At 41.1% G+C, this 26,081-nt stretch overlaps 1 protein-coding gene across 7 annotated transcripts in view; it reads left to right on the top strand.

Moving 5' to 3' along the window:
* The window catches only part of Dock10 (dedicator of cytokinesis 10), a 261,047-nt gene that overhangs the window by 96,367 nt on the left and 138,599 nt on the right, over nt 1-26,081 (top strand). For 4 of the 7 annotated variants that reach the window (XM_085697762.2, XM_085697760.2, XM_085697753.2 and 1 more), the window contains exon 2: nt 16,651-16,770. In XM_085697762.2, the coding sequence (XP_085553888.2) occupies nt 16,651-16,770 (120 nt within the window). Of the gene's footprint in view, nt 1-612; nt 832-16,650; nt 16,771-26,081 lie in introns of those variants that run through there. The other 3 variants (XM_085697777.2, XM_085697769.2, XM_085697765.2) reach the window with 3 other exon arrangements.

The raw sequence follows: 26,081 nt of genomic DNA, 5'->3' as shown, positions 1-26,081 counted from the left end.
GAAGCTGAGGTCTGGGAGGGACTCCAGGCTATGCAAAGGCGAGAAAGAGAGGAAGCTGCTGAGGAGTTTCTTGAGAGTAGTGTGTGTTTCTTATGTATTATGCATTATGTGCTTCTTAGGGTGCTTTCCCTAGCGCCCTAAACTGTGAGGCAAGAATTTGGAGTTCCACAGTTAGGAAAACCCACACGTACATTTCTAGAGCTGTGATCCCTGCCAGGCTTGGCAGGTTCTGAACACTTGACACTGCCACAAAGAGCAGGTCCGTAGTTTCTTAAGCAACTCCATAACTGAGAAAAAGGTTGTTTTGTTTTTTAATTTTCAGCCCTGAGAATAACAATTTAAAAAAATTACACCAGAAAAATCGAATGATGTGTTGTCAGACTCCCCATATCGCGTCCTATCCTGGGCCTGCTCGTCCAGTAGGTACCAATGGGCTACATCGAGGGCGAACTTGTTGGTACAAACCATCGATGGTCTGGGTCGCTGTCTTGCCCTGAAGCAGGTGCCCCGGGAGAATTTGTGCAGGAAAGCAGCAGTTCACCAGCTGATAGTTAGCTGCTCACAGGAAGTGGTGACTTGTGGCTTCGCCTTGCCTTTCTGTTGAGTTCTATAGATGTAGCACGAACACTTCCCTTCTTAGAGGAGCGGAGAGATTTGGTCAACTAGCTTTGGCGAAGCCTCCGGAAGAACGGGTCTAAGGACATCGAGACTTTTCAAATAGTTTATGACTTGATCTCAAGGCCTATCATGAGCTTCCGAGGAAAGGAATTTTGGAAGAAGAGGCGGACAGTGAAGAGAGTGAACCCGGAAGGAATCCACAGGGTTAGTGCTGTAGGTATCTGAGCAAACTTCTCATCTTCTCGGCCATGTGTTCTCGGGAAAATGGTGTGCGTTAGAGGGGGTTTCTGTCACTGGGCAAAGTGCTCTATACAAGAGCATATTCTGTTGGGCTCGTAAATGGCCCTTTTACAACTTGAATAGTTATTGTGAAAGTCACCTTGTTTTCAAGTTCAATGTAACTGAGAAATTCTGATGCTGGATTTAATCTGATCATTGCTAGAGCAATCAGAATTCACCTAGGGTTATCTTAACGTTTGTGTATTATTATTTCTGAAGTTGCTTCTCTTGGTTCCATTTGTTTGTTTTTGGATTTATATTTTGGTTTGGGTTTGGGATTTATATTTCTGAGATAGACTCTCACACTGCAATCTAGACTAGCCTGCAATTACTGTGGAGTCCAGGCTGACTCAGGCTCCCAGCAATCTTCTTGCTTCAGTTTCTGAGCCAGGGATTACAAATGTGAATTTTATTCTCCACTCACTCTCTTTCCCAAAGAATAGCCTGAAGTTCCCTAAATTAAGACTCCAGTGTACTTACTTGTTTACAACTATATTTTCATAAATATTGATTTATCATGTTCCACTAATTCACTTTAATATTCTTAGAAAGAACAATTCAGACTAGGAAGGAAAGGGTAAAGATTTCATCAACAAGGCCAAGGAAGATTATAAAAGGTCAGAAAGATTTTGTTTTACTGTGAAAATGGTTCTTCCTTATTATTCTTGCAAAATGAAAGGACAACTATGGCAGAAACATGTCCTTACAGATACAAATGTATAATGCTGTAGAAGCCAGTGGCAGCCGATTACCGGAGCACCTCCCGTGACAGGGAGGTTCACGCTATAGGGCAAAGGCTGCAGCAATGTCACTGAATAGCTCGCTGAAAGGCTGACCACTTGGCAGAGCTTATCATGTCCTGTATGACACCTTCAGAGCTGCCCTCAACCTCGAGATCATGGCCATTTGGAGTCTGAACATTCTTATTGGGGAGGAGGGTCTTCTATGCATTGTAAGACATTCAGCAACATCCCTGTCCTTTCTTTATGGGGTCTTGGTGGCAGCTGCTCTAAAAGACAGCTGTTGTGAAGTGTCCTTGGTGGACACTTCATGGCCCTGGAAAAGGAGTAGCATTTATTTTCTGACTTGTAAGGCTGACCTTGTGCAATTCATTCAACCTCGATCTGTGATCGAGGTATATATCTGCGATGGACAAACTCAAAACAATCATGCCCCTTGGCATTGTTCCTCAGACATGTGGCCTGGCTTCCCTCCACCCCAGAATTTGCTCTGCATTGCCAGAAACGTGTACTCACTTTTGTCCTCTTGACCAGCTCCATGAGAGCATCCTCAGTTATTTCTCTTTAGTCTTCTAGAGAGTATAATTGTTTCAAAAATTCTCTTGGTGTGTGATGGTTTCAACCTTCAGACCAGTCCAGGAATCATAACTCTCCTGGTGTATCTCTCTCAGTATTTAGAAGCCCTGTGTCACTAGATTTGCCTTTTGTATCCACTAAAAGAGACAACACACAGGAGAAAAATGAGTCTATCTTACATCCACCACACATACAGTATTGGCAAGAGGACAGTCCCCAGTGTCTCACGGTATAGTGAAGCTAATCACGCTATGACTTATCCTAATTGAATTTGAATGTATTGCTACTGAGTACTATGGGAGAAGCAGCCAATAAGGACCTGGTGTTGTCCCACAGCATTCAGTAGCAATGCATTCAAATTTAATTAAGAGCATTCATACAGTGATTAGCTTTCTTCTGTGGAAGACACTCGGGACTTTTCTGTTACACTTGCCTGGTTTTGGTCTGCTTAAGATAGGGATATCTACTTCCGCAGACTTTCTCTTCTATTGAGCAGAGAATTATTCAATCCGTCCTTAAGTATTTCCCTAAGATATGGCTTTCATTTTGGAAAGCAGACTCCAAGAAAGTGAAATAAGTAATTCGAGGGGGCGCGTGAAGCATACACCTCGGGGTCAGCCTGGCTCTCACAGTCTCTGTACTTGTGCATATTATTTGAACCACTCTGAACCTCTGTTTCCCCTTCCAAGAAATGCTCCTCTAACTCCCATCCCGTCTTAAGGTGCCGTGTTAGAATTACATGTATGTATGATGAACCTAGCTTGAAAGCTGCTAAAGACAGAATAGTTATTCTTTAAGTGTCATTACTTCCAAGGGCAAGGGAAGAATGGGATGCAATTGCAGTACAGGTTTCTCTAGGTGGCTCCTTTGAAGACGCAGGGTGCATGGGATTCTGTCACATGGGAAGAGCAAGTTTGATAACACAGCTATTCAGTGAAGATACATCTGGATTGTGTTGACCATCTGGTGCTCCAGGGTCCCAGAATTCTGTGTGTGAATGGGATGGGGCTTGCCTCAGAGTGTGCTATCTCCTCTCCGGTGTATACCCAGGTTAGCAGAAGTCCTCCCAGAGTGGGAACTTTCCACTGCACATTTGTCTAAGCTTCTAAACAGAAAGTTGCACCCCTCGATTGCCCTCAAAGCCACCTGAAGCAGTGGTAAGGAAGATGCAAATCAAGTGACAGAATTCCCCGACAGAGACCTAAAGTCATGCTAGGGAATCAAAAAATGCATGCCTTTAAATTGGTTTAGTATTGTAACATACTGTAATGAAAGGAAGATGATGATTGTTGGATATAATTACCACTGTTCTCTCTCTCTCCGGCTCCCTTTGATCATGTGAGGTTTGGCAGCATATTCAATCCCTACTCTCAGGCAAAGTTAGAATGTATAGAATTTCATAATAATCTGAATAATAATACTCAGAATTAAGACTTTCTGAGACACACATCTTTCAAATTTAAAACTCTCTTGACCCAGGCTGACAGTATCTGTGCATTCTGTGTCCTTCAAATTCTGTTTAAAGCTGTACAATTTGCTCTGTTGGACTTTTTAGTATTTTAAGAACTGGAGATATGACGGAATGGCGGAGGGTTTGCCTAATACGCAAGGCCCTGCGTTAGACCCCTGAGCCTCAAGAAAATAAAACAAAACCACTATTACATCACTCCTTTGCATGGAAACATAAATTGTCTGGAAGCTTAGCTTACTTGCCCAACTTACTTGCATTGACTAAGAAATAGCTTCTTATGTTTGGGCCCATGTCTCCAGAGGCAGCAGACAAACTATACAGGACTGTGTTGTGGGTAATGTTCAGCAGAAGTGAAACTTACTTATGAGGTCATCGTCAGCCTATGTCCTTGACTCTTTGAGCTGTGTGTGCTGTTCTCCAGGGGATGGTTTTTTATCTCTTCAACTGCATTAAATGTTTGCTTGTATTTTTTATCAGGATTATTTAACATGGTCTCTAGTGCATAGGAAGTCTTAATGAAAAGATCATTTCCTTTGTCAGCCTCATGGCCTAATTTGGAAAGATCAGATCCATGATTAAGTTGAGTTATTATGTCTGTCATCTGCACAGTCAGAACCAAATGCAGAAGTTTTAAAAATAAATGTGATTCATTGTTTTAAAGTTGTCACTGGCTTGTGGATTATTAATCTGCAGGATTTCTGGGTGTTTGGGAAAGCTCGGATATGCACGGCACTTTGTCCTCTCCTTAGGAATGTTGCCTGTGAGCCCTTTAGGAAGTGAAAACTGTAGGCAGAGACACTGATTGGAGAGACTTCTGTTGGGTTTCTAAGGTGGCTTGCATTGCCCTGCTGTGCCTCAGGTCAGGATAACCTTTGTATTTCCCTTCCTGCTCACGCATCCTCCTTGGTTGTTATTGCTTGTTGTATACGAATATTTAGCGCAGTCTATCTACAGCACTGTTTTAGGAGCTAGTTAGCTAAAGGGAAGCACAGAGTAAGGACCAGGAGTGATGTGCTAACTTTTTTTTCCCATTTCTTTGTGGCACTGGGGATTAAACCCAGGACCTTGAACATATGAAGTAAGCACCCTACTCTTGGACAGGGTGATGCTTGGGGAATAAGAAGGGAGACTGGGGTAGGATTGAAACAAAACTGGATTGCAAGGATGAAATTCACAAATAGGTACTTTGAAAGGAAACCAAGAAGCAGGACTTACCAGGGACTTCTGAACCCAGTCAGATCACACACAAAAGAAGAAGTGTGCTTTGAAACTTGATCCACCCTAAGACTGTGTGTGAAGGCAGATCAGGGGAATCTGAGTGGAGAGCAAGAAGGAGGCAGGTAGCTCAGATGCCAGGGAGCTGTAGAAAGGCTGCCTCCAAACTGGACTTGGAAGGGGAGTCTGTAGTGTAACGAAAAATGACCTGCCTTTCTTTGAGACTGACTGTTATGGGAAAGAGGATTAATGCAGCAAAGACCCACCTGTCTATCTGAGTGTAAGATGGGTCAATTGTTAAAAGAGGAAGTTCACAGTGCTTCGGAAGTGAGGTCACAAAACCAAGTCATTACTGGCACGGAGTTTTTAAAAAGGATTTCCTTGAGGGCTGGCGAGTTGCTTCAGTGACTAAAGGGCTTGCTGTAAGCTTGAGGACCTGAGTTAGGGTGGCAATAGAGACTGGAGCCATTGAGCAGCCAGCCTCACCCAAAAGGTGAGCTCAAGGTCCAGTGACAGAGCTTGTCTCATAAAAAATGAGATGCAGAGCCTGGAGAGTCATTGAGAGAGCACCTTACAGTGACCATTCACCTCCAAATGTGTGCATATACACATACACCCTCGTACAAACATACACACACCTACATGAACGCGTACATACCTCATACACACATGCAAACACAGGATTTACTCAGTGTTGGCCATTTCCATTGTGAATCCCAACACGGCATTATCAGTCTTCATTATATAGTTCCTGAATCTACCTTTTCATTTTCTCTTCTCATCTTCTTTGCCCTCCCATGAATAAGTTCTTGTCTTACATCCCTGCCAGTTTCTTTCCTGAGAGACCCAATGATCTCATTCCATTTTATAGACTTCTAATGCTCTACATTGTGAAAGGAAGGAAGGAAGGAAGGAAGGAAGGAAGGAAGGAAAGATCACAAAGTGAGCAAGAATAGTACCCAAAACTACAACTCTGTTCTAGAATATTGACAACAGGAAAATAAAGTCTAGTTTGGTTTCTTGTTTGTTTTTTTGTTTGTTTGTTTGTTTTTGTTTTTGTTTGTTAGTTGGCTCTTGCAAGTAGAAATTGCTTACAGAGTGGGTCACGGTCTTCAAGCTTAAATGAATTTCAATATCAACTCTCCCATCAACTTATTGGTCACATAAGTTTTCAGAATCCAAGGAAAAAAATAATCAACTGTTGATCTCTTCTAGAATTAATGCTGGTACTCAAAGAGAGAGGGTCTTAGTGTGTATCATAGTCCTTGCCATTGACCATAACAGCAACAATAAGAAATCAATTATTATTGCCACTTATGGTAAACTAAATGACAGTGACTATTGCTACTATTATTAAGTGTTTTGATGTAGCTGTGGTTTTTTTCTGTAAGCAAACATGTACGAATTCCTCTTAATATAAAAGTCACCCCAAACTTGACCCCTAAGATGAAAATAGAATACAGCAAAGCAGTCTGAGCCTGAGCATGGCTTCCAGATGCTGTTACAAGGAAAGAGACCCGCCAGCATCCCCAGCACAAACAAGTGCCTCCTATGGAGAGCAAAATTACAGCCCATGCCTGTCAGCACTGAAAGCAAATGTGACCATATACTTTTTTTGTCTTACTTCAAAATCTTCATCTTCTGGCATCCTAGAAAAGTGATGGTTGGATGAATTTGTGCTGACAAAAAATTAGAGATCAGAGCTGTCCTCCATGTATGACCTTGGAAAGCCAGAAAGTTATTGAAACCTCTCACTCACAGGGCACGTGATGCCTAGTGCATCTTTTACACAGAATGAAATGATATTGGGATGTCTTGGTAATACACAACTGTTGAACTCCTGCAACTCAAAGGCAGAAGTCGTTGGGTGCAAGAGACTGTAAATCAGCATCCAAATCCGAATAAACTTGGAAAGTGATAGGCCCCTGGGGTAGGTATTGCTCCTGGTATTACAGAGTAGATTCTCTTTAATTGCAGGAGTTAGAAACCTACTCACATACACAGACACAGTCCAGAGAAGGGAAATGAAAGCAGGACATAGGTAGGCTTGAGAAAAGCCAGGAAGTAAATCACGGCCACTGAGGCAGTAGGCAAGGGGAAAGCCTGTCATCTTGCAGTGAGATGCAATAGGCAGCTGTGATGCTCAGCCCCAGAGATGTACAGATTCCAGTCTTTCGTCAACCCTGTCATGCCTTCGCTGAAGATGAGGAACTCCAGAGGGAAAGGTTCCATGGGCTTTGCTTTGGCTACAACCTCTTTGGTCATCAGAGAAGCACATGGTTTTAATGATCAGACTCATCATGATTAGTCTTTAAGGAAGAGACTACAAAGAATGGGTTATCATTTGGAGAAAATTTGCTGAGAAAATAAAATCCAGTTGAAAGGACTGTTCACATTTGATCTGTGCTTGTGCATATGTCCATCCGTGCCACACACATACACACAAAATCTTGACCTGTGAGTGATAGTTTGTAAGACTGTCAAAGTATTAAGATGGTGTCAGAACATAAGCTGGCCGTGGCTTTTATCACAGACCTCCTATAAATTAATTTAAAGTTCCCTGCAGCTTGTTCTGAGGCATTAATTTCCCTGGTGTCAGGCAGGCTTGTAATTGGGTTGTGATGTGTTTTTAATGATATTTATTATCTTTCAAGTGTTTCTAGAAAACTAAATGAGACATGTAATTTAATTTGATTTAGATCTTGTTGGATATTTTCTATATCATTATAAGCACCACCATTGTATGGAGAGACATTTACTGTCATTGATTTCAATTTTAATTTGCTATGCAGAACTGTGAACATTTTGACATGTTCCAAAGAAGTCTACAGGGTTATATTTCCTTAAAAAGAAAACGAGACTAAAAAACTGAACTAAATTTGAGAGTATCCCTTACATAATAAAGTCTTTAAGACTGGTTTGCCTTTGATTTCTAAAGAAACTCTAATAAATATGGAAAGCTAATCATGTCAATATCATACAGCTTAATATACTTTACCAGGTTAATAGTCGTTCACATTTCAGAAATGCTAATACTTAAAGAGCAGCTACTGCTTGATTTTTTTCCATAAGCTGTCTGTCTTGTTGCCAAGGGAACCATTTCGAAACTTCTTCATCTGAGTTTGTCCAGCTGTATAGTTCTTAACTTTGATTTAGCAAGTGTTTTTCCATTCTCATGAAACTCTGTGGTTCAGGACAGAAAGAAGGTTAAAGGGTCAGCATAAGATGCCTTATGGCTTACTTAATCGTTTCCTTTCTGGAAAGAAACACTGGCCTTGTTTGCTGAAGCTCAGGCTTCTGAGATGTTGTCCAGTGGAACTCCCCCTGATGAAAGGCTGAATTAAATCTGTCACACGATCATGGGGTGACAGCTGTGGTCATAGATGCAGCTGTAAGGGCTCTCTCCAATCTTCCCATTTGTTTTAAGCACAAATAGTGTGGATGTTGACTCCATTCCAATCACATTAAGGCCAAAGAACCCTGGGGTTCTGTAAGTATCTAAAGAACTTTTGTTCAATTAGACCTTTGATTTCTGCGAAGAAATTTCTCTCTCTCTCTCTCTCTCTCTCTCTCTCTCTCTCTCTCTCTCTCTCTCTCTCTCGTCTAAAGTCTCATTGTGTAGCCCTGGCTGTCTCAGAACTTGCTGTGTAAACCAGGCTGGCCTAGAACTCACAAAAAACCACCAGCTTTTCAAGTGCTGGGATTATAGGTGTGTGCCACCATGCCTGGTAGTTTGCTGTCTCAATAAAAGTGAAGTTTATTTGCCTTCATTTTCTATTTTAGTTTGTGTTTTATGTGCATTGGTGGTTTGCCTGTGTGTATGTCTGTGCACCCCATGTGTGCAGTGCCTGCCGAGGTCAGAAGAGAGTATTGCCCCTGGGACTGGAGTTACAGACATTGTTAGCCACACATGTGGGTGCTGAATATTGAACTCTGGTCCCCTTAGCCACTGAGCCATTTCTCCAGTCAAACACTGAAGTTATTTGACCACTATGTCTTTTGTATAGTGCTCTGATGGACTCAAACTAGGAAGGATTATGATTATTTGGGGATTCCTTTGAACAGCCTAGTCACTGAGAGCTGTTTACTCTGAATTCTGAATTCTCTTGGGTGCTAATAGAGCCTACTCTACTGGTCCTAAAGTACATTTTTGGTTTTACTTGTTTTCCTGTGTCATTAGTTATATTAGTCACATATTAGTTATATACCCTCAAAAAGACATTTGTATATGTTAATGTTATGACTGTAAATGACAGGATATGAGAGTAAGGAGTCAGAGATTCAGATATGTAGAAATAGTGTGTGTGTGTGTGTGTGTGTGTGTGTGTGTATTGAAGGGATCAAAGAAGACTGGTAAGTCTCAAGTAGTATCACAGGATACACAGTGTGGCACAGTGTAAAACTTCTCAAGCATGGCAGGAAAACTCTTTTCATACTATTTCTTTGAAAAGACCAGGCTTTAATGAGAACCAGGAATAGCTACTGTAGAACAGCATGGCTAGAGTGATCTAGAAAGTTCCAAAGGCTCACTTCCCCTGATTACATACACTTCCAATCTAGAGCCCAGGTTTGCATGTGTGACCTCCAAATACAAAAGTTTGACTGTAGACGCTATTCAACTCTCCTGATTCTGCCAGCCATTCCTGAGCAACTCCATTTATATTTATGGAAGTCAGAGCTGTAGAATGAGATTATTTGAAGCATAATTTTTACATTGATTTTTCTCTGGAAATTTGCTTCTGCAAGACTAATGGGTTTAGTATAAAACCAGCTCTAAGTTTGATCATTGTCTGTCATCTGAAACCATAAAAACGAAAATATTGTCTAGGCTGTTTCTCAGACAAAACAAAAGGCAGACTCTGCAGGCATGTGGCTTGCTGATAGGCATGCAGTTCCCCTTCTTTTTTCTTAAGGGTGTAGAGAGGCCTGCCTTGGCTTAGGAGATACATAGAGACAGCTCTTTCCTTTTATTTGAATGTATTACTTCTTCTACTTTGATTAGAATAATTCATTTTCAATATATTTTAAGGGAAATTTAGAAAACAAATATAAAATATATAGTATAGTTCTTCATAAATGAAGAACTCAGGTTCTGGGTATGATTGCTTGGTTGGCACTTGATTTGGATATAAGTCTTTGGGGAAGATAAATTTTCAAATAAAACAAGTCTATATTTTTGCTGGTACGTGGAGGTTCATCTACCATGCTGATCTCTATCTTCTCGATCTTTCATTCATCCTGATTAACTTCAGCCAAGATTCTCATGACTTGCCCAAGTCACCTAGCTGGTGGGTACGAGATTCTAAGCTTCCCACTAGGGTTTCCTGTTGGAAGCCTTTGCTTCAAGCGCCATTTCAGGATGGTGTTTAAGTAACTCACCCGATGCATGTGGCTCCCTTCAAAGCTAAAAATAGTTCAGTTATTAAGTTGTTAATTGTGCCTCTCTGTTTTGCTGGCATGCACTTCTAGAACCACATGCCCAATCTGTAATTATTTTCTCTGGTCTCTTTCCCCCCAGTGTTTTATATGTCTTTTATTGTAATTACTTGAATCTGTTAGTGGTTGAGTCTCGATGTGAAGCCCCACTGTGATATTTCTGGGCTTCCTCTCTGGTGGATTTTCAAAGGGTAAACAATTTTAAAATCAAATAACTCCCCTGTGTTTAATGATGGCTTGATTCTTTTGAAAAACCAAGTTCATCCTTTTAGCGTGATGAAAGCAACACATGTTCATCCAAAAACATAAAAACGACATCCTGAATATTACAGTACCACCCAAATGCAGTAAGCTAATGAGGTTTGAATCTATGTAGATAATTGGTTTCTTTATAGTTTTAAAGTCTTGTGAAATTATCCTATTATATAATATTTATTCTCGTTCTTATTAAACAATAAGAAATAAGAAATTTTTGTTTTATTATAAACTTGAGAAAAACTAGCCTTAATAAGTGTTCATTGTTTCATAAGGCTTCATCTGTCATAATTTCTGAATCAGGCCATGCCCGGGAAGTTTTACTATGTCTTCGAAGTCTAAGTAGTTCATTTTTAATCTCGTGATGTGTGAATCTAGAAATATCATCAAGATTACCTTGAGCTGCTCACCTTCTGAGACAGTACTTTTCTTTGTCCTTTCTTTTGTAGCAAAACTTGATCATGGAACCCACTCTACTTCAGATTTCAAAAACAAAAACACAAATTATATGTAAAATATTTACAGCTAACTAACTCTGATGAATTACTGAAAAGTTTAGCATGATGCACACAGTTCTTCCCTGATTTATTCCAGACCCCCTCTCCTTGTCTTAATGTCTTTTCTAAAGCTTTGTGCAGATTTAAACTTTTCTCCATTACCGATGATACTTAAAAATTACTTCTTTTTAAAGGCTATATTTTAATGTCTTCCCTGGTTAGAAACAGTCACCATCAACCAACCTACCTTTCCTGTTCTCCTTCAAGGAAGTTGAATACATTTCTCCGTTTTGTAAGAAAAATAATGTTACAAAGATATCCTCAACTATATCTTGGGTGTTATGTGTGCTTATTCCTCTTAGCTAAATTCTAGGTTAGCCCTAGATCTGGATGTTGGAATATGTACTTAATTATGGAACATGTGTGTACTGAGTATGTCCTATACACATTTCAGGTGCTTTCAATCTACAAGCACTAAAAATTGTAAGCCAGGGTTTATCTACTTAACACTCAGGAAAACAGTTTTATAGACGCACCTTATCCTAATAAGTATATCATTTCATCTTCTGAGATCACCTCTGCTAAGTCTTATACACATATATAAACTAAAGGATGAGGGTTTTAATCACCACGCCGATGGTCTCATTGCCCATAAGGGTGAGGCAGAAATTCTCACTGCTTTTTCTTTTCATAGAGAGCCTACAACCACCATCTCCCATAGACTTTGAACTTTACTACAACGAGGCTAGATAGTCGACATTAATTTCTAGTTAGATTGTACTTCTATTCTGGAGAAAGGCTGGCAATTCGGTCATGTGATCTTTAAGGGTAATACATTTCAAATGCTTATTTTCTTCAGTGTCCTTTTTTTTTCACCCAGTCGATTTTGAATTGCTCCAATGAAAACAATTCAGATTTTTGTGATACTGTTTTTTACAAGAAATTAAAGCCTCCAGTTAGGACATGGACAGTCTACTTGTTTCTTGTCAATTGAACAGCCTTGACAGACTGGATTGCTACCAAGATGGCAGCTTCCCCACTCCAAGGCTTTGATGTTATGCTAGCATACATTAGAAGTTGTGGGTAAGTACAGTGGAAGAAAGCTTTTGCTTTTTGTGTCAGGAGCCCATTCTTCTGCTGTGAAGTTGATTTGAAAGAGAGCTGTGGATTTGGGAAAGCAGATCTAACAAATCCCTTAATAAGAAGAATAGGGCCTATTACCGCTGTGGTGCAACTTCCCCTGCCCCATAATGACAGGTGCTGGTGGGTGCCTTTCCCGGGCATGGTGACTTTAGAATAGTTAATGAAATTCATTGCTCATTTGAGAGAACGAATAAGAGTAAAAAGCACTATAAAAATGCAATCCAATTCAGGGTAATCTTGGCACATACCTTATCCCACTTGGTGTATTTCCAGAAGAAACAGGCCCATTAAATTCAGGAGGGACAGCTTGATCCTTGTTAAAGCCTTAAATCGATGTTTCTCAGTTCCTAGCTCAACTTAGAGTCTCTGTAGAGAGCAAGAGTGAGAAAAAAAAACTGATCTCACCATCCCTGAATGTGTCTTTCTCTTTGAACAAGATGCTGAGCAGACAGGGCCCTTGGTTTGGAGACAACGGAAGACGGACACTAGAAAGAGATCCCACACTAGCTCAGAATTGAGTGTAATAAAGGGTTATTTATTTAGGGGTAGACTCACAGATCACAGTCATCTGCTCGAATGGGGAACAGCAACCGAATCTAGCAGCTGGAAGAGCAAGAGAGTGTACATACTTTTACATCAGCATTTATAGTATAAAAGGCCACGCCCAAGTGGGCAGGTAGCTTAAAGGTTACTGGCTGAAGGATTTCCTACAGCACCTCCCCCTTTTGTTTAAATAAGAGAGTTCTAAGCCTAATACAAAATTATATACAATAAGAACAAATATCAAGTATAAAAATTAGAATTGCAACCAGCATAAACATTATCAAACAAGAAATGTGATAAATGTTTCAATAATTGTCCTATCCTAAGGAGTCTAAGTCTTGTATTATAAATAACTTGACCAAGTCATGAGAAGAAAGTAACTACGACTATCTAGTCTTCAACCCCATCGAAGACCTGAGAAAGGAAATAATACTACTTGAGTAAGCAGGAAGTGCACTCAGGCATCTTCCAAAATGTACAACAAATGACAGAGACAACTGGCTACCTGGGCAATCGCCCAAAGTCTCATTTGCAATGTTGGAGCAACCAACTTTGGCTAAGGCCTAGAGTAACTAACAGACCATTATCAGAGGCAGGAAATTTTTCAAAACTGTCTTACCCTGTCTTGGCAAGATCTGACAGTCTTTTTTCTTGTATCCTGCTTGTCCTGTCTGGATATCGGGCATTTTGTCAGTGGTTGATGTATGAGCAGTTCCTTGCCCAAAGGCCAGTTTTATCAAGAAGAAAACAAGCTCCAAGTGAAGTGTCTTCAGTGCTCAACATTCTCTCAGGAATAGATCAGTGCTACCTGTCTACCCTTGGGCTCTCATCACTACAGACACAGAAAGTCTCCAAGCAGGCTTTGTCAAATCTCAGCCTGTAAGGACTGTGAGCCCATTAGTGTCATTTTGGGCTATTTGTTTGTAACAGTCTCCTGTGTCCCAGACTGGCTTTGAACTCACCAACCTAGATTAGGGTGAGTTTTGAATTCCTGTTACTTTTACTTCTGTCTCCTGAATGCTAGGGTTAGAGGTGTAAGGGTGGGATTTGTAGCCTCACACATGCTTAGCAAGGACTCTACCAGCTAAACTACATCTCTTGTCACTTCAATGCAACTTACTTGTTAAATTCATGTGCAAAGAAAACCTACAAAAAAAGTAGCTTGAGTGATACTCATTATGAAGATCCCTGGAAAGACAACAGTTTACAATGTATTTCCCCAGTCAAAGCTTAAGGAGCAGATATTCTAGATTTGAGATTCCCCAGGTCAAAATAATTTTAATCTACTATCTAAAATAGGAAAGGCCTGGGGATATCATTCATAAGTTCCCTGTTGTGTCCAAAGTTGAGCCAGATACATAAAAATGTGTCTTTCCAAATGTTCACCGTGCATACCTTCTACGGATCTACCAAGAAGAGTTTAGGTTTTGGTTTGTGATTTGTTGTATCTATAACCTTAGACTCTGGACCTCCAATGTGCCTATTGTAGTAACTTGAATAATACTAACTTTCGCTATGGTTTGCTTTTCAGTGAAAAGTCTTCCTTGAAAGATCCTTTTGGCTCCCATTTCTTCTTTATTCATGGTTGTATGGGATGCAGATGTGTGTATAGATATATATGAACATGTGTGCATGTGTGCAAGTGTATAGAAACATTTGTGCACATGTGCAGGTGTATATGAATATGTGTGCAGGTGTATATGAACATGTGTGCAGGTGTATAGGAACATGTGCGCAGGTGTATAGGAACATGTATGTGTTTACATGTGTGCAGGTGTATATGAACATGTATGCATATGCATGTATGTAGGTGTATATGAACATGTGTGCCTGTGCAGGTGAAAGACAAAGGACAACCTTAGATGTGTTCCTCAGAAATGCTAAGAGAGTAGAATAATTGTTTTATGCTTTGAAGATCCAAACGGTAGCTTTTCACATAAATTTCGGTTGTGACAGGACCCGGGATAATATAAAATAACTGAGAACTGGGGTGGTCCTGCTTAAAGACATTCAGTCATTTTTAAGATGGACCTCAGGAGATGGCTTAGTGGGCAAAGTCTTGCTGCTCAAGTCTGGGGACAAGAGTTCGATTCCTAGCACCCACACCACGTGTTTTTAACTTCAGCCCTAAGGAGACAGAAGCAGGAGGATCCTGGGAGCTCACTAGCCATCCAGTCTAGCCAAGAGAGCGACCTCTGGGCTCACTGAACAATTTTTTATCTCAAAAACTAAGGTTGATGGTGACGTAGGGAGACACTGACGTCAACCTCCAGCATCCATTGCATGTGTACAACCATGCTCATCCTCACACACGAAAGCACACATATGCACACATGGCACAATCCTTCTCAATTTGTATTCCTTGTAATTAGTTTTTGACTGGGAAATAAGAAATTTTGAATCAGAAATAAGTGGGAATGGAAAAGCATCAAAAAGCAGAAGACCAATGAAGACTTTCCAAACTTCCACAGAGCCTGTATAAATTCTACCCCAACTGTGTGGTAATTACCACCGTCAGAAAACAGACTGTGTTGGGCAATTCAACTCCTTTTCTTCTAACGTCCCAGTGAGCATCCAGTTTCCTTGATGGACCCTTCCAAAGAGAGCAGTCCCCTTGCCAGTTTATTTAAGCCATTTAGGACTTTGTTTAGGACTTTGTTTGTATGTTTGTCTGCTTTTCTTTTAAACCAGAAAAAAAGAGATGGCTATCTTTGCTTTTGGGCCACTATGTTCATATTTTGCTGTTTGTAATCTTTGGAAAATCATCAAAACAAATATTATCTGCTCTGTTAAGAAGCCCGCTGGCATTTTTTTTTAAACATAGATGAAAATGTGGGGGACCATGCTTTACTGAGGTGGGTCATCTAGGGGAGGCCAGGATAGAACAGTCAATACTAACATTAATCTTCACAGGATCTCTTTAGCATCTGGGTTTCATGGTCACCCTTCATGCTTCTAAGAACCCAACCCCACAAATGCACCTAAGTACAGCCTGGTCTTTTCATCTCATTTGCATGAATACTTCATCAAAGCATTAGGGGACTCCTTTCATTGTGTCTTGGGGTTTCTGTTTTTCTACTTCTGTTTTTTTTCCTTCATGGAAGAGCCCCATTTTTCTTAATTTGTGATCCATGTGTGGTGTGGAACAAGCTCATCAACTCTGTAATGACATATTGCTTTTCTCTCTAGCATTTATTATTAATAATTTTTTTTGCACTAGGGAGGCTTCTCGGAGGGTGTGCAGCTTCTCTGGGGTCCAGGATTTTAATACCATGTGATTATCTGTGCTTTTTTTTTGGCATCACCCATCTTCTGTACTGTTCTGTTGTTCTAGTCTATTAGAAACAGACCCAGCTTCTCTCTGTAGAGGCAAAGAAGCTCAGAGCCAAGCAATTAATCCTGACACGAGATCCGCGCTTCATTGACAAGGAAGACAGCCTGCAATAGTTTGCTTCCTAGCAGTGCGCCAACATTTGCACACTGACCTAAGTAGAACCCGCAAAGTATCTGATTCAGCAGAAGCAGTGACGACCCTTGTCATAACACTGTACTGAGTAAGCAGCCCTTTCTGATGTAGGAAAGATCAAGTCTACATGACCACCTCTTGCACCTCCACTGGTACAAGCAGCTTGAACTACTCTGGGAGCTGTCAGGCTTTTTAGGGTCTCCTCACTCCATTACAGATCTGGAAATAATCAGTATGTGATTATGTGGCTTTGACCCAAGTTCCTAGAGTCTGCATGAGACTGAATTGGAAGGACTGTGTGATGTCAGTGCCTCAGTGACAGCTAAAAAAATGAAACCAAAGCAGTCACAGAGAAGACGCAAGATGATGTGCATAAGGTTAACTCGGTTTTTTGTTTTGTTTTCCCCACAGCAGGAAAAACCCAGACTGTTGGAGCCTTTGGATTATGAAACTGTCATTGAAGAACTTGAAAAGACCTATGGGAACGATCCTCTTCGAGATCTCCTCTTCTTTCCCAGCGATGACTTCTCAGTAAGTCCCCCTGAGTTCTTTAAAGTTAGCAGGGCTCTTTCCACATGGATTCAGAAAGCAAAGACTCTGGTAGTTTGGGGAGTTTTTGTTTTGTTTTATTTTGTTTTTGTTTTTGTTTTTTGGGTTTTTTTGAAGGGTTGTTTTGTTTTTGTTTCTTTGTTTTTCTCTTTGGGGCCCACTACCCAGCACCCACATTAATACAAGGAAACTTGTTCCTCCTTGAGGATGCCCAGTCTTAGCTTGGCTTGTTTCTAGCCAGTTTTTCTAACCTAAATTATCCCGTTTCTCTTCTTCGATATTTTGCCTCTAGGCTTTTTACCTTTCAGTATTCTATGTATCTTTCTTTCCTTCTTACTCCTTGGCTGACTGAGGGGATGGCCCCTGGTGTCCTCTTCTCCTTCTCCTTTTCTCACTCCTCCTCTTCTTGTTTTTTCAGCCTAATTTTCTCCTCCTATTTATTCTCTCTGCCTGGTGGCTCCGCCTATTTTTCTCTCCTGCTCAGCTACTGGCCTTTCAGCTTTTCCTTACACCAATCAGGTGTTTTAGACGGACAAAGTAACAGGGTTAAACAAATGCAACATAAAAGAATGCAGCACATCTTTCAGCATTAATCAAATAGTCCACAGCATAAACGAATGTAACACATCTTAAACTAATATTCCACAACACCTTTCGATGACCATGTTGCTTCACATAACATCAGCAGAAGGCTGTTTCCAGCCATAGAATAGGCCCAGGGTATCCCTAGCTCAGAGGAGTGGAAGTGAGGTTTAACAGTTGACACAAAGTCCCAGAACATGGTGCTGCCTGAGTCCCCTTGGTGTTCGTGTTCCTGCTAATGCCCGCAAGAGGCTGCCTTCCTTTGACTTAGCCTACTTCTTCTCTCAGACTATTTCTAACTATAAGCTTCTGAGAAACAGAAATCAACCAGGAGGAAAAGAAGAAGTCTGTTGGTTCAAGAGATCACATTTTATATTTATTTGTTTGCTTGTTTATTATTCTATCATATATTAAACCCCAACTGCTTTAAAACAACCATGAGCCTTTGTTGGTCTTTATTAAGGAGATGGTGAGGCTTGGGGTCAAAGCAAGAGCATCTTTGTGCAATGATCTCTGTGAGGTATGTTCTCTTTAGGACAGTGTACATGCAAGATGCTCTTGAGGTTAGTAGAGAGAATGAATGAAAAGGAGAGAAATATCCCACCCAGGTAGTAAGAGCTTGCCATGAAATCATGCGGACCTAAATCCACTCTGCCAGAACCTGCATTAAAATGTCTAATACAGTGGCATACCCCTATAATCCTAGTGTTGGGGAGGTAGAAACAGGAAGAGTCTAGCAGCTGATTGGCCAGCCTATCATCAGCTCCAGGTCAGTGAGACAGACCAAGAGAGAGGAAAAGGAAGTTAATATTGAGGTTAAAAAAGGATAAAGTTGTGGGTGATGAACACTATTGTGCCCCACGTATTAGATTCTGTTACCTGTATCATCTGGAGCATTGACACACTTTTCGTGAACCGCTCTGCAAACAGAGGCTGCCCAGGGCAGTTAGTAACCTCTTCCATTTTCCTCCTCAAATATAATTAGTCTCAAATATCTCAGTCTTAAACACTGAAGATGAAAAGCAGCTGGAAGATGTCCCTGTAGAGCAGGCCGTGCCCCTGGATTTCTCTCTCTGGCGGTATGGGTCTCGGTTTCTACATTTTACTAATAGAGCTTCAGTATCTTCTCCCATCTTTGGGGACAGATCTGGCTCTGGCTTCAAAGAGTTTTGCTTTGTTTTGCTTGTTCTTCCTTCATGGATTTAGGAAAAAGAAGTTACATATCAGCTCTTAGGTTTATGGATGTAGCCAAGTTGATGGAAGACTTGCCTGAAACGCATGGGGGCCTGTGTGAGGCGGAATACAAAATGTTAGAGAAGAGACAGAGTGAATGCTTCTCTGTTCCGAGCATGGGTAACAGTGGAAGAAAGGAGAAAGATACAGGCAAAAGAAAAATAATTCTTTCACTCTTTTTTTTTTTGGTGTTTTAAAATGGCTCCTGCTTACAGTTGGCACACTTGAAGAGCGATTTATCTCTGCAGATCTTATTTCTGTGGTTGAGCCAGGCACTGAGGCTTGAACTGCAACTTGCAGTTGAACTACCTTCTTCTTTTTTTTAAATTCCATATCCTTATTTTGATTCTTCAGCCTCGAGGTAAACCTACCCAGAAGACTTTCTGTCATACAGCACCAAAACTCATGAACTTTGGAGCGTCTTCTCTTCCAGCTCCGTCATTTAGAAATATGTCAAGTGCCACTTCAAGTTTCCTTCCAACTCAGAAAGAGAACAGGGAAGCATGGCTGGACCTCACCTTCACTCTGAATTAGACTCCATTTTTGTCATCTCTTCAGCTTCATTTAAACATTGTCTCTGACTTTTTTTAACCTTTGGCATCCTTAGTAGTATAAACAGAGCCCACAATAGCATATTGCTCTATTTTCCCAATGTGATCATTCCAATCGGTTTACAGGACTATTTGATTATGTGCCTATTTGAACTCTACATGTGGTTCCTTGCTGCCTCCATAATGAAGTTTTGGGCCAACTAGATAGCTTGTGAGTTAAGGGGTATGCTGCCCAGGGAAGGACCAGAATTTGATTCCCAGAATGCAGTGTAAGGAGAGAATACACTCCCATGAGGAGTCTACTAATCTCCAACCACCACTGGGAGAAAAGCACCCAGTAGGTACACTCAAGAGAGATGCTATGGCCTCCAATCTTAATATCAGAAAATGATGTTTCCTATAAGTGGCTGAATTTTTATTTATATTACTTGTGGGGAGTAGATCAGCATAAAATTGCCAGGATTTTTAGTAAAAGTTTGACATTTCTCTATTTCTTGCCCTTTCTCATTCTTGCCCTATGCATTTTGGCTGGGAAATCTAGATCCCACGGGTAACACGCTGCCTATTTTTGTATGTCCCATGAGGTAAGAATTGTTGATTTAAATAGTTGAAGGCAAAAACAATCTAGTTGGTAGCAAATGAAAAGAAACTGAAATGTACATTCTGGTATTCATAAACCAATTTTTAGTCAAGCACTTGTATCAGTTCATTTGATGGTTGTCAGTGGCTTTCACCGCCCAAAGGCGGGGCTCTAAGTGGTTGCAGGAGTTTGAGTTTGGACATACGACACTGTTCTAGCCTCATTTCTGCTCTTGTCCTGGCTGAAGACAAGCTAGGGGAGGAAAGCATTGTTTGTCTTACTCTTCCAGGTTAGTCCATTACTGTGGAGACATCGAGGCAAGAGATTAGAGCATGGCCTCTACCATCAGGAGCTGAGAATAAATGCATGCATGGATCCTCACTTGCTGCTTGCGTTTATGCTTGGCTTGTTTTCCTTGCTCTTGTACAGTTTAGGGTCAAGTTCATGAAATGGTGCTGCCTGCAATAGACTGAGTCTTTCTATATTGGTTAATAACAATCAAGACAGATCCCCATAGACATCCCATGGCCACCTTGATCTAGGTTGTTCCCATTAATCTTCCCATAGGATTCTAGATTGTGTCACATTGACAGTTAAAACTAACCAGCACTGATGGACGAGATAGAGATAGAGACACATATTGGAGCACTAGACTGAGCTCCCAAGGCCCAGAAGAAGAGCAGAAGGAGGGAGAACATGAGCAAGGAAGTCAGGATCGCGAGGGGTGCATCCACCCATGGAGACGGTGGGACTGATCTAATGGGAGTTCACCAAGGCCAGTGGGATTGGGACTGAATGAGCATGTGATCAAACCAGACTCTCTGATTGTGGCTGGACTGGAGAGCGAGGGGGGAGTGGGGGGGAATGGGAGGAGGTGGAAATTTTTAGTGAATAAATAAATAAATAAATAACCAACACAGACCCTAAAAAAAACTTATCCTCTGACTCTGCGCGCGTGCGCGCACACGCGCATACACACACACACACACACACACACACACACACACACACACACATGCACTCATGCACACCCACATGCATTACCATGATAAAATGCATTTGTTCTAGACAGGTCATTTTTTTCTTTATTTTTTCTTTTTATTTATTAAAAATTTCCACCTTCTCCCCTCTTCCCATTTCCCTCCCACTTCCCCTACTCCCCCTACCCCCTTCCTCTTCAGTCCTAAGAGAAGTCAGGGTACCCTGCCCTGTGGGAAGTCCAAGGCCCTCCCTCCTCCATCCAGGTCTAGGAAGGTGTACATCCAAACAGACTAGGCTCCCAAAAAGCCAATACATGCAGTAGAATCAAATCCCAGTGCCATTATCATTGGCTTCTCAATAAGCCCCCATTGACAGCCACATTCAGAGTCTGGTTTGATCACATGCTTGTTCAGTCCCAGTCCAGCTGGCCTTGGTGAGCTCCTAGACAGGTCATTTTTAGTTTTTTTTTTTATTTAGCTAAACATTTTTCTCCACTTTCCTCCCTCCCTCTCCCCTCCCCTTCTACCCTTTTCTATGATCCCCATGCTCCCAGTTTACTCAGGAGATCTTGTCTTTTTCTACTTCCCATGTAGATTAGATCAATGTTTGTCTCTCTTAGGGTCCTCATTGTTGTTTAGGTTCTCTGTGAATTGTAGGCTGTTTTTTCTTTGCTTTATATCTAAAAGCCACTTAGCAGTGAGTCCATATTAAATTTGTATTTCTGGGTCTGGGTTACCTCACTCAAAATGGTGTTCTCTAGCTCCATCCATTTGCCTGTAAATTTAAAGATGTTTGTTTCTGTTGTATAGTATTCCATTGTGTAAATGTACCACATTTTCCTTATCCATTCTTTGGTTCAGAGGCATTTAGGTTGTTTCCATGTTCTGGCTATGGCAAACAATGCTGCTATGAACATAGTTGAGCACATATCTTATGGTATGATTGAACATCCTTTGGGTATACACCCAAAAGTGGTATTGCTGGATCTTGAGGTAGGTTGTTTCTTAATTTTCTGAGAAATCGCCATATTGATTTCCAAAGAGGCTGTACCAGCTTGAACTCCCACCAGCAATGCAGGAGTGTTCCCTTTAGCCCACAACCTCTGCAGCATAAGTTGCCATCAGTGTTTTTGATCTTGGCCATTCTTAAGGTATAAGATGGAATCTCAGAGTTATTTTGATTTGCATTTCTCTGATGACTAAGGATGTTGAACATTTCCTTAAGTGTTTTTTGGTCATTTTAGATTCATCTGTTGAGAGTTCTCTGTTTAGGTCTGTACCCCATTTTTTTATTGGATTATTTGTTCTTTTGATGACCGATTTCCTGAGTTCTTTGTTTATTTTCGAGGTCAGCTCTCTGTCTGATTTAGGCTGCCATTTTGTCTTCTTGACCATGTTCTTTGCTTTACAGAAGCTTCTCAGTTTTAGGAGGTCTCATTTATTAATTGTTTCTCTCAGTGTCTAGACAGGTATTTCATGCTCCATACGGAGAATATATACACTTCTCTAAATCTCCTGCCATCATCAGCCCTATTCACAGACTGTCACTTAGGAGTGTTGCTCACCACCAAAAAAACCCACCATGCTCCTAGAAAACGTGTCATTTCCTTGACTCTGTTGGAACCTTGGGAGTCTCTGTGGTGTGCTGGGGCAATTTTCACACATCCAAGCAGAAGTGGCAATAAAGTGACCAGACTAATCTCAAAGGGTAGAGTACGGAGGCTCTTCAAGCCCCCACCTGTCCCTCCAAACATTAGGAATCAGCTCTTCGAGTGAGAGGACCCAGTTCACGTCTCTGTTTCTATGGTTTTAAACACCCACACTTCCTGCCGACGTGATTCATTGCTTGCTTTGTTTAATCAATATTTATTCAGCACCCCCTGGGTGCTACATATAGAACAATACTTCCCAGAGGAGTGAGACTGACAAGGAAAGCAAGATTCTTGGGTTTTACTGACTCGTGCCCTAATATGGAGAGAGTAAGGCTGATGAAATTGCTTGTGGTTGAATACCAAGAAACAGCAACTGGGCCTGGCATTTGATACCTCCAGAAGAAAATGTGTGTTTCATCGTACAGCATTCTCACATTACAAGCAGGAACTTTTTGCCTCTTCACCCTGATGGCATGAGATGCCATAATCATTTTTTGCCTAAGCCCCCAGGATGGCCTTCTAGGGGGTCCTTTTGCTTTCTCCATAGACATACTTTGATCCATTCACATTCAGTATTCACTGGATGTTTTCTGAGTCACAAACCAGACAGTATCATGTCTTCCTCCATCCAACCCCACTCTTGGCTGTTCTCCCTGTCCCCTGGCTCCTGAGGATCTCCTAGCTCTTGTCTCCTAGTGTTGCCCCTGGGTCACTACGCAGAACACCTGACATTTATTCTGTCCTCACACTTAGCAAACACTTTGGCTCTGTAGGACCTGTGCTCCTGGCTCCTGTGACTTAGTTGTAAATGTGACCTCTTTAAAGAAGAATCTTTGGGGTCCAGGCTACTCTCCTCCTGCACCGGATTTCCAACACCCTGCGGCTTCACTTTAGCAACAGCCTGCTTACAACTTGAAAATATCTCCACTGTTGTATATTTGCTTACTTCCTTTCTTGCTTGCTTGCTTGCTTGCTTGCTTTTTCCTTCGTGGTTTTGGGACACAAACCAGGGCCTCCGTGCATGTATGGTTGATACTCTACTACCCAGCTGGATCCTCACCTTTCAACTTGCTTTTTGTTCACCTGTCTGGCACTCATTTCTCACCAAACTATCATTCCAGCAGGTCAAAGGCATTTCCTTACCTCATCACTGTAAGATACACAGCAACTAAGGCAGCACTTGACACACAGCAAGCCCAGCAATGAATTTAGGGACTGGAAAGCTGGCTCAGTGGTTAAGGTGCTACCACAGAAGCATGAGGACCTGAGTTCAAATCCCAGCAAACCAAGTAAATTTCAGGCAGGCATGGTGACCTGCTAGTAATTCCAGCCTTAGTGACCTGAGACAAGGTTAGCTATATTGCTGAACTCTGGGTTTGGATACGATACCATGTTTCAATAAAGTGCTTCAAAAATAGAAAAGGGAAATATAAATAATAAAAAATAGATTTCGTGACATTTCTTTCAGAAGCCCCTGGGTTGTTATTTTAGGAAATAGCTTTGATTCTCTGAAACCCTTAGGAATCAAAGGTCATTCTGACACAAAACTGTTGAGTTAAAAAAAAGAATAGAGTCATTGCCTCTGCTTGATGATGAGAAAATGAAGGTTAATAAGAAGTTCTCCTCTTGGACACAAATCAACATACTGCTTCAAGGAAAAGCACTGAGAAATATGATGCTCTCTCTAGAGGCTCCCTCTGTCCAGTACAGCACTGGGCACACAGCTGGCATCAGCAAAGGTAGCCTCCTCCTGCAGACACTTTAATATACTAATTTCTGTTAGTACATTAAACAGATCAGTTTCTGTTATTAGGTAAGAGAAAAAAAATGGTTCATATCCATGTATCAAATACCCAACATATTCTATGGCTCATGGGTATTCCAAAGAGTCTGTCAAACAGTGAGTTAAAATGTTCTTTCAGAGGCGTTTTCCTTGTCTCTTGGCACACCAGGCAGAAGTTACTCTCCTGCTATGTGCAGTCAAGACGAGACAACATAAACATAAACTTTTCTTTTTTCTTTCTTTTTTTTGGGGGGAGGGAGTGAGACAAGGTATCTCTGTGTAATATAATAGTTCTAGCTGTCCTGGAACTAGCTCTTGTAGACCAGGCTGGCTTCGAACTCAAGAGGCCTCTGCCTCTGCCTCCAAAGTGCTGGGATAAAAGGCATGTTCCACCACCGCCCAGCTCAACATAAGTTTTTACACTACTTCCATCATAATCTTATAGTATGAAAAACCGGTGTACATGTACACATTAATTCATGTATTCAAAAACATAGTTTCCTTGTTAAATTTGATACTGTTGATTTTATCTTTATATTTTGAAGTTGGCAATGACAGAGACAGACCAAAAGTACTCTTCATCACCAATGTGTGACTTAATGAAGAAGTTAAGGGGTGTCCTTGGGGGAGAGGAAGTGAAAGAACAGTTTCAAGGACACAATGAATCATGTTCCATGACTCAGACTAAATAGAAACTATGGCCAAATCACATAACAAAAGGTGCCAGTACCATAATTGACTTTCTTCCTGGGTGAACAGTGCAGAAAGGCTGAGAGAGAATCACTGAAACAATGAAGTTGAGATGTCTGAAAACAGGAACCCTGGTTGGTCAGTCTGCATTGCTTTCCAACAGCATCCACTTAGCCAAAGCTCCTCTGTTGAAGATCAACTTTGAGAACTGCCTTTAGTGGGCTAAGCACACATATCAAGAATACCAAAATGTGCAGGAGACGATGTTTACGCTTGAATCATGGAACTTTCTGCTGTGAGGAGAGCTACTTCCAAAATCAAACTTTTCTGCTCTCTGTTCAATGGATGAAGTAGCCTGCCAAAGAAGTTATACCATCTCCTCAAAGTCCACATTCTTAGTGATGGCTCAGAATCCATGTTTAAGGGCACCCAGATTTATCCTGCAGTTGCTATTGGCTGACTGACAGAACTGAATGACACATTTCATCATGTTTCAAGGGCTTACATTTTTCATAGTTTATTTTTAGCTGTTGAAAGCAACTGGTACTTGGGGACTTCCACACTTTACCACAGGGGCCGTTCTATGAGAGGAAGTTCAAAGACCTTGCTACGGTTAAAGTTACAAAGAAGAAAGGTCATGAGATTTCTTTTTATCTGAAACACAGCTTAATATTTCATAGGAATCTCAACTCTTTTTAATCTGTGGCTTTTGAGCATAGAAAAAAAAGCTTTAAATGGCTCATAATGTTTGTGCAAGGGCGCTGCTGTTGTGATTTGAAAGCTAAGTAATAGCTTGTTTTCAATTAGATTATTTCTAAGTTATAGCATCCCTCTCAGGGAAAGGCCCTTGGCCAAGGATGTAAGCCACTGAAGACAAAATTTAAACAGAAGCACTTTGATTTTCACTCTTCGTTTCCTTCAAAATAATACTCTATGCACCAGAAGCTTCCTAAAAAATGCGGTATCCAATCAGGAGTAAACAACTCAGTTCTCACTGCGAGTGGCGCCATCAGAAAGTCAGTGTGGCATTATCTAACCATAAACAGTGAGATTATCTTATTTCCAGGAAAAGGCATAGAACTGGACGTTGCCGTAAATCTCACAAAGACAAGTATTGTATGTATGTTTTCTCTCCTATGAAATCGAGAGAGGAAAGATGTGAAATAAAAAGGGAGCTGCCAGGTATTCGGAAGGGGAAAACAAAATAAGAAAGGGTCATAAATATAGCGAATATGATCAAAG

Source organism: Myodes glareolus, chromosome 1 (genome assembly GCF_982192425.1).
Source record: "Myodes glareolus chromosome 1, mMyoGla1.1, whole genome shotgun sequence".
NCBI classification, from domain to species: domain Eukaryota; kingdom Metazoa; phylum Chordata; class Mammalia; order Rodentia; family Cricetidae; genus Myodes; species Myodes glareolus.
Note: the sequence above shows the minus strand (reverse complement) of the source record. Positions and strands in the feature narration are given on the sequence as shown.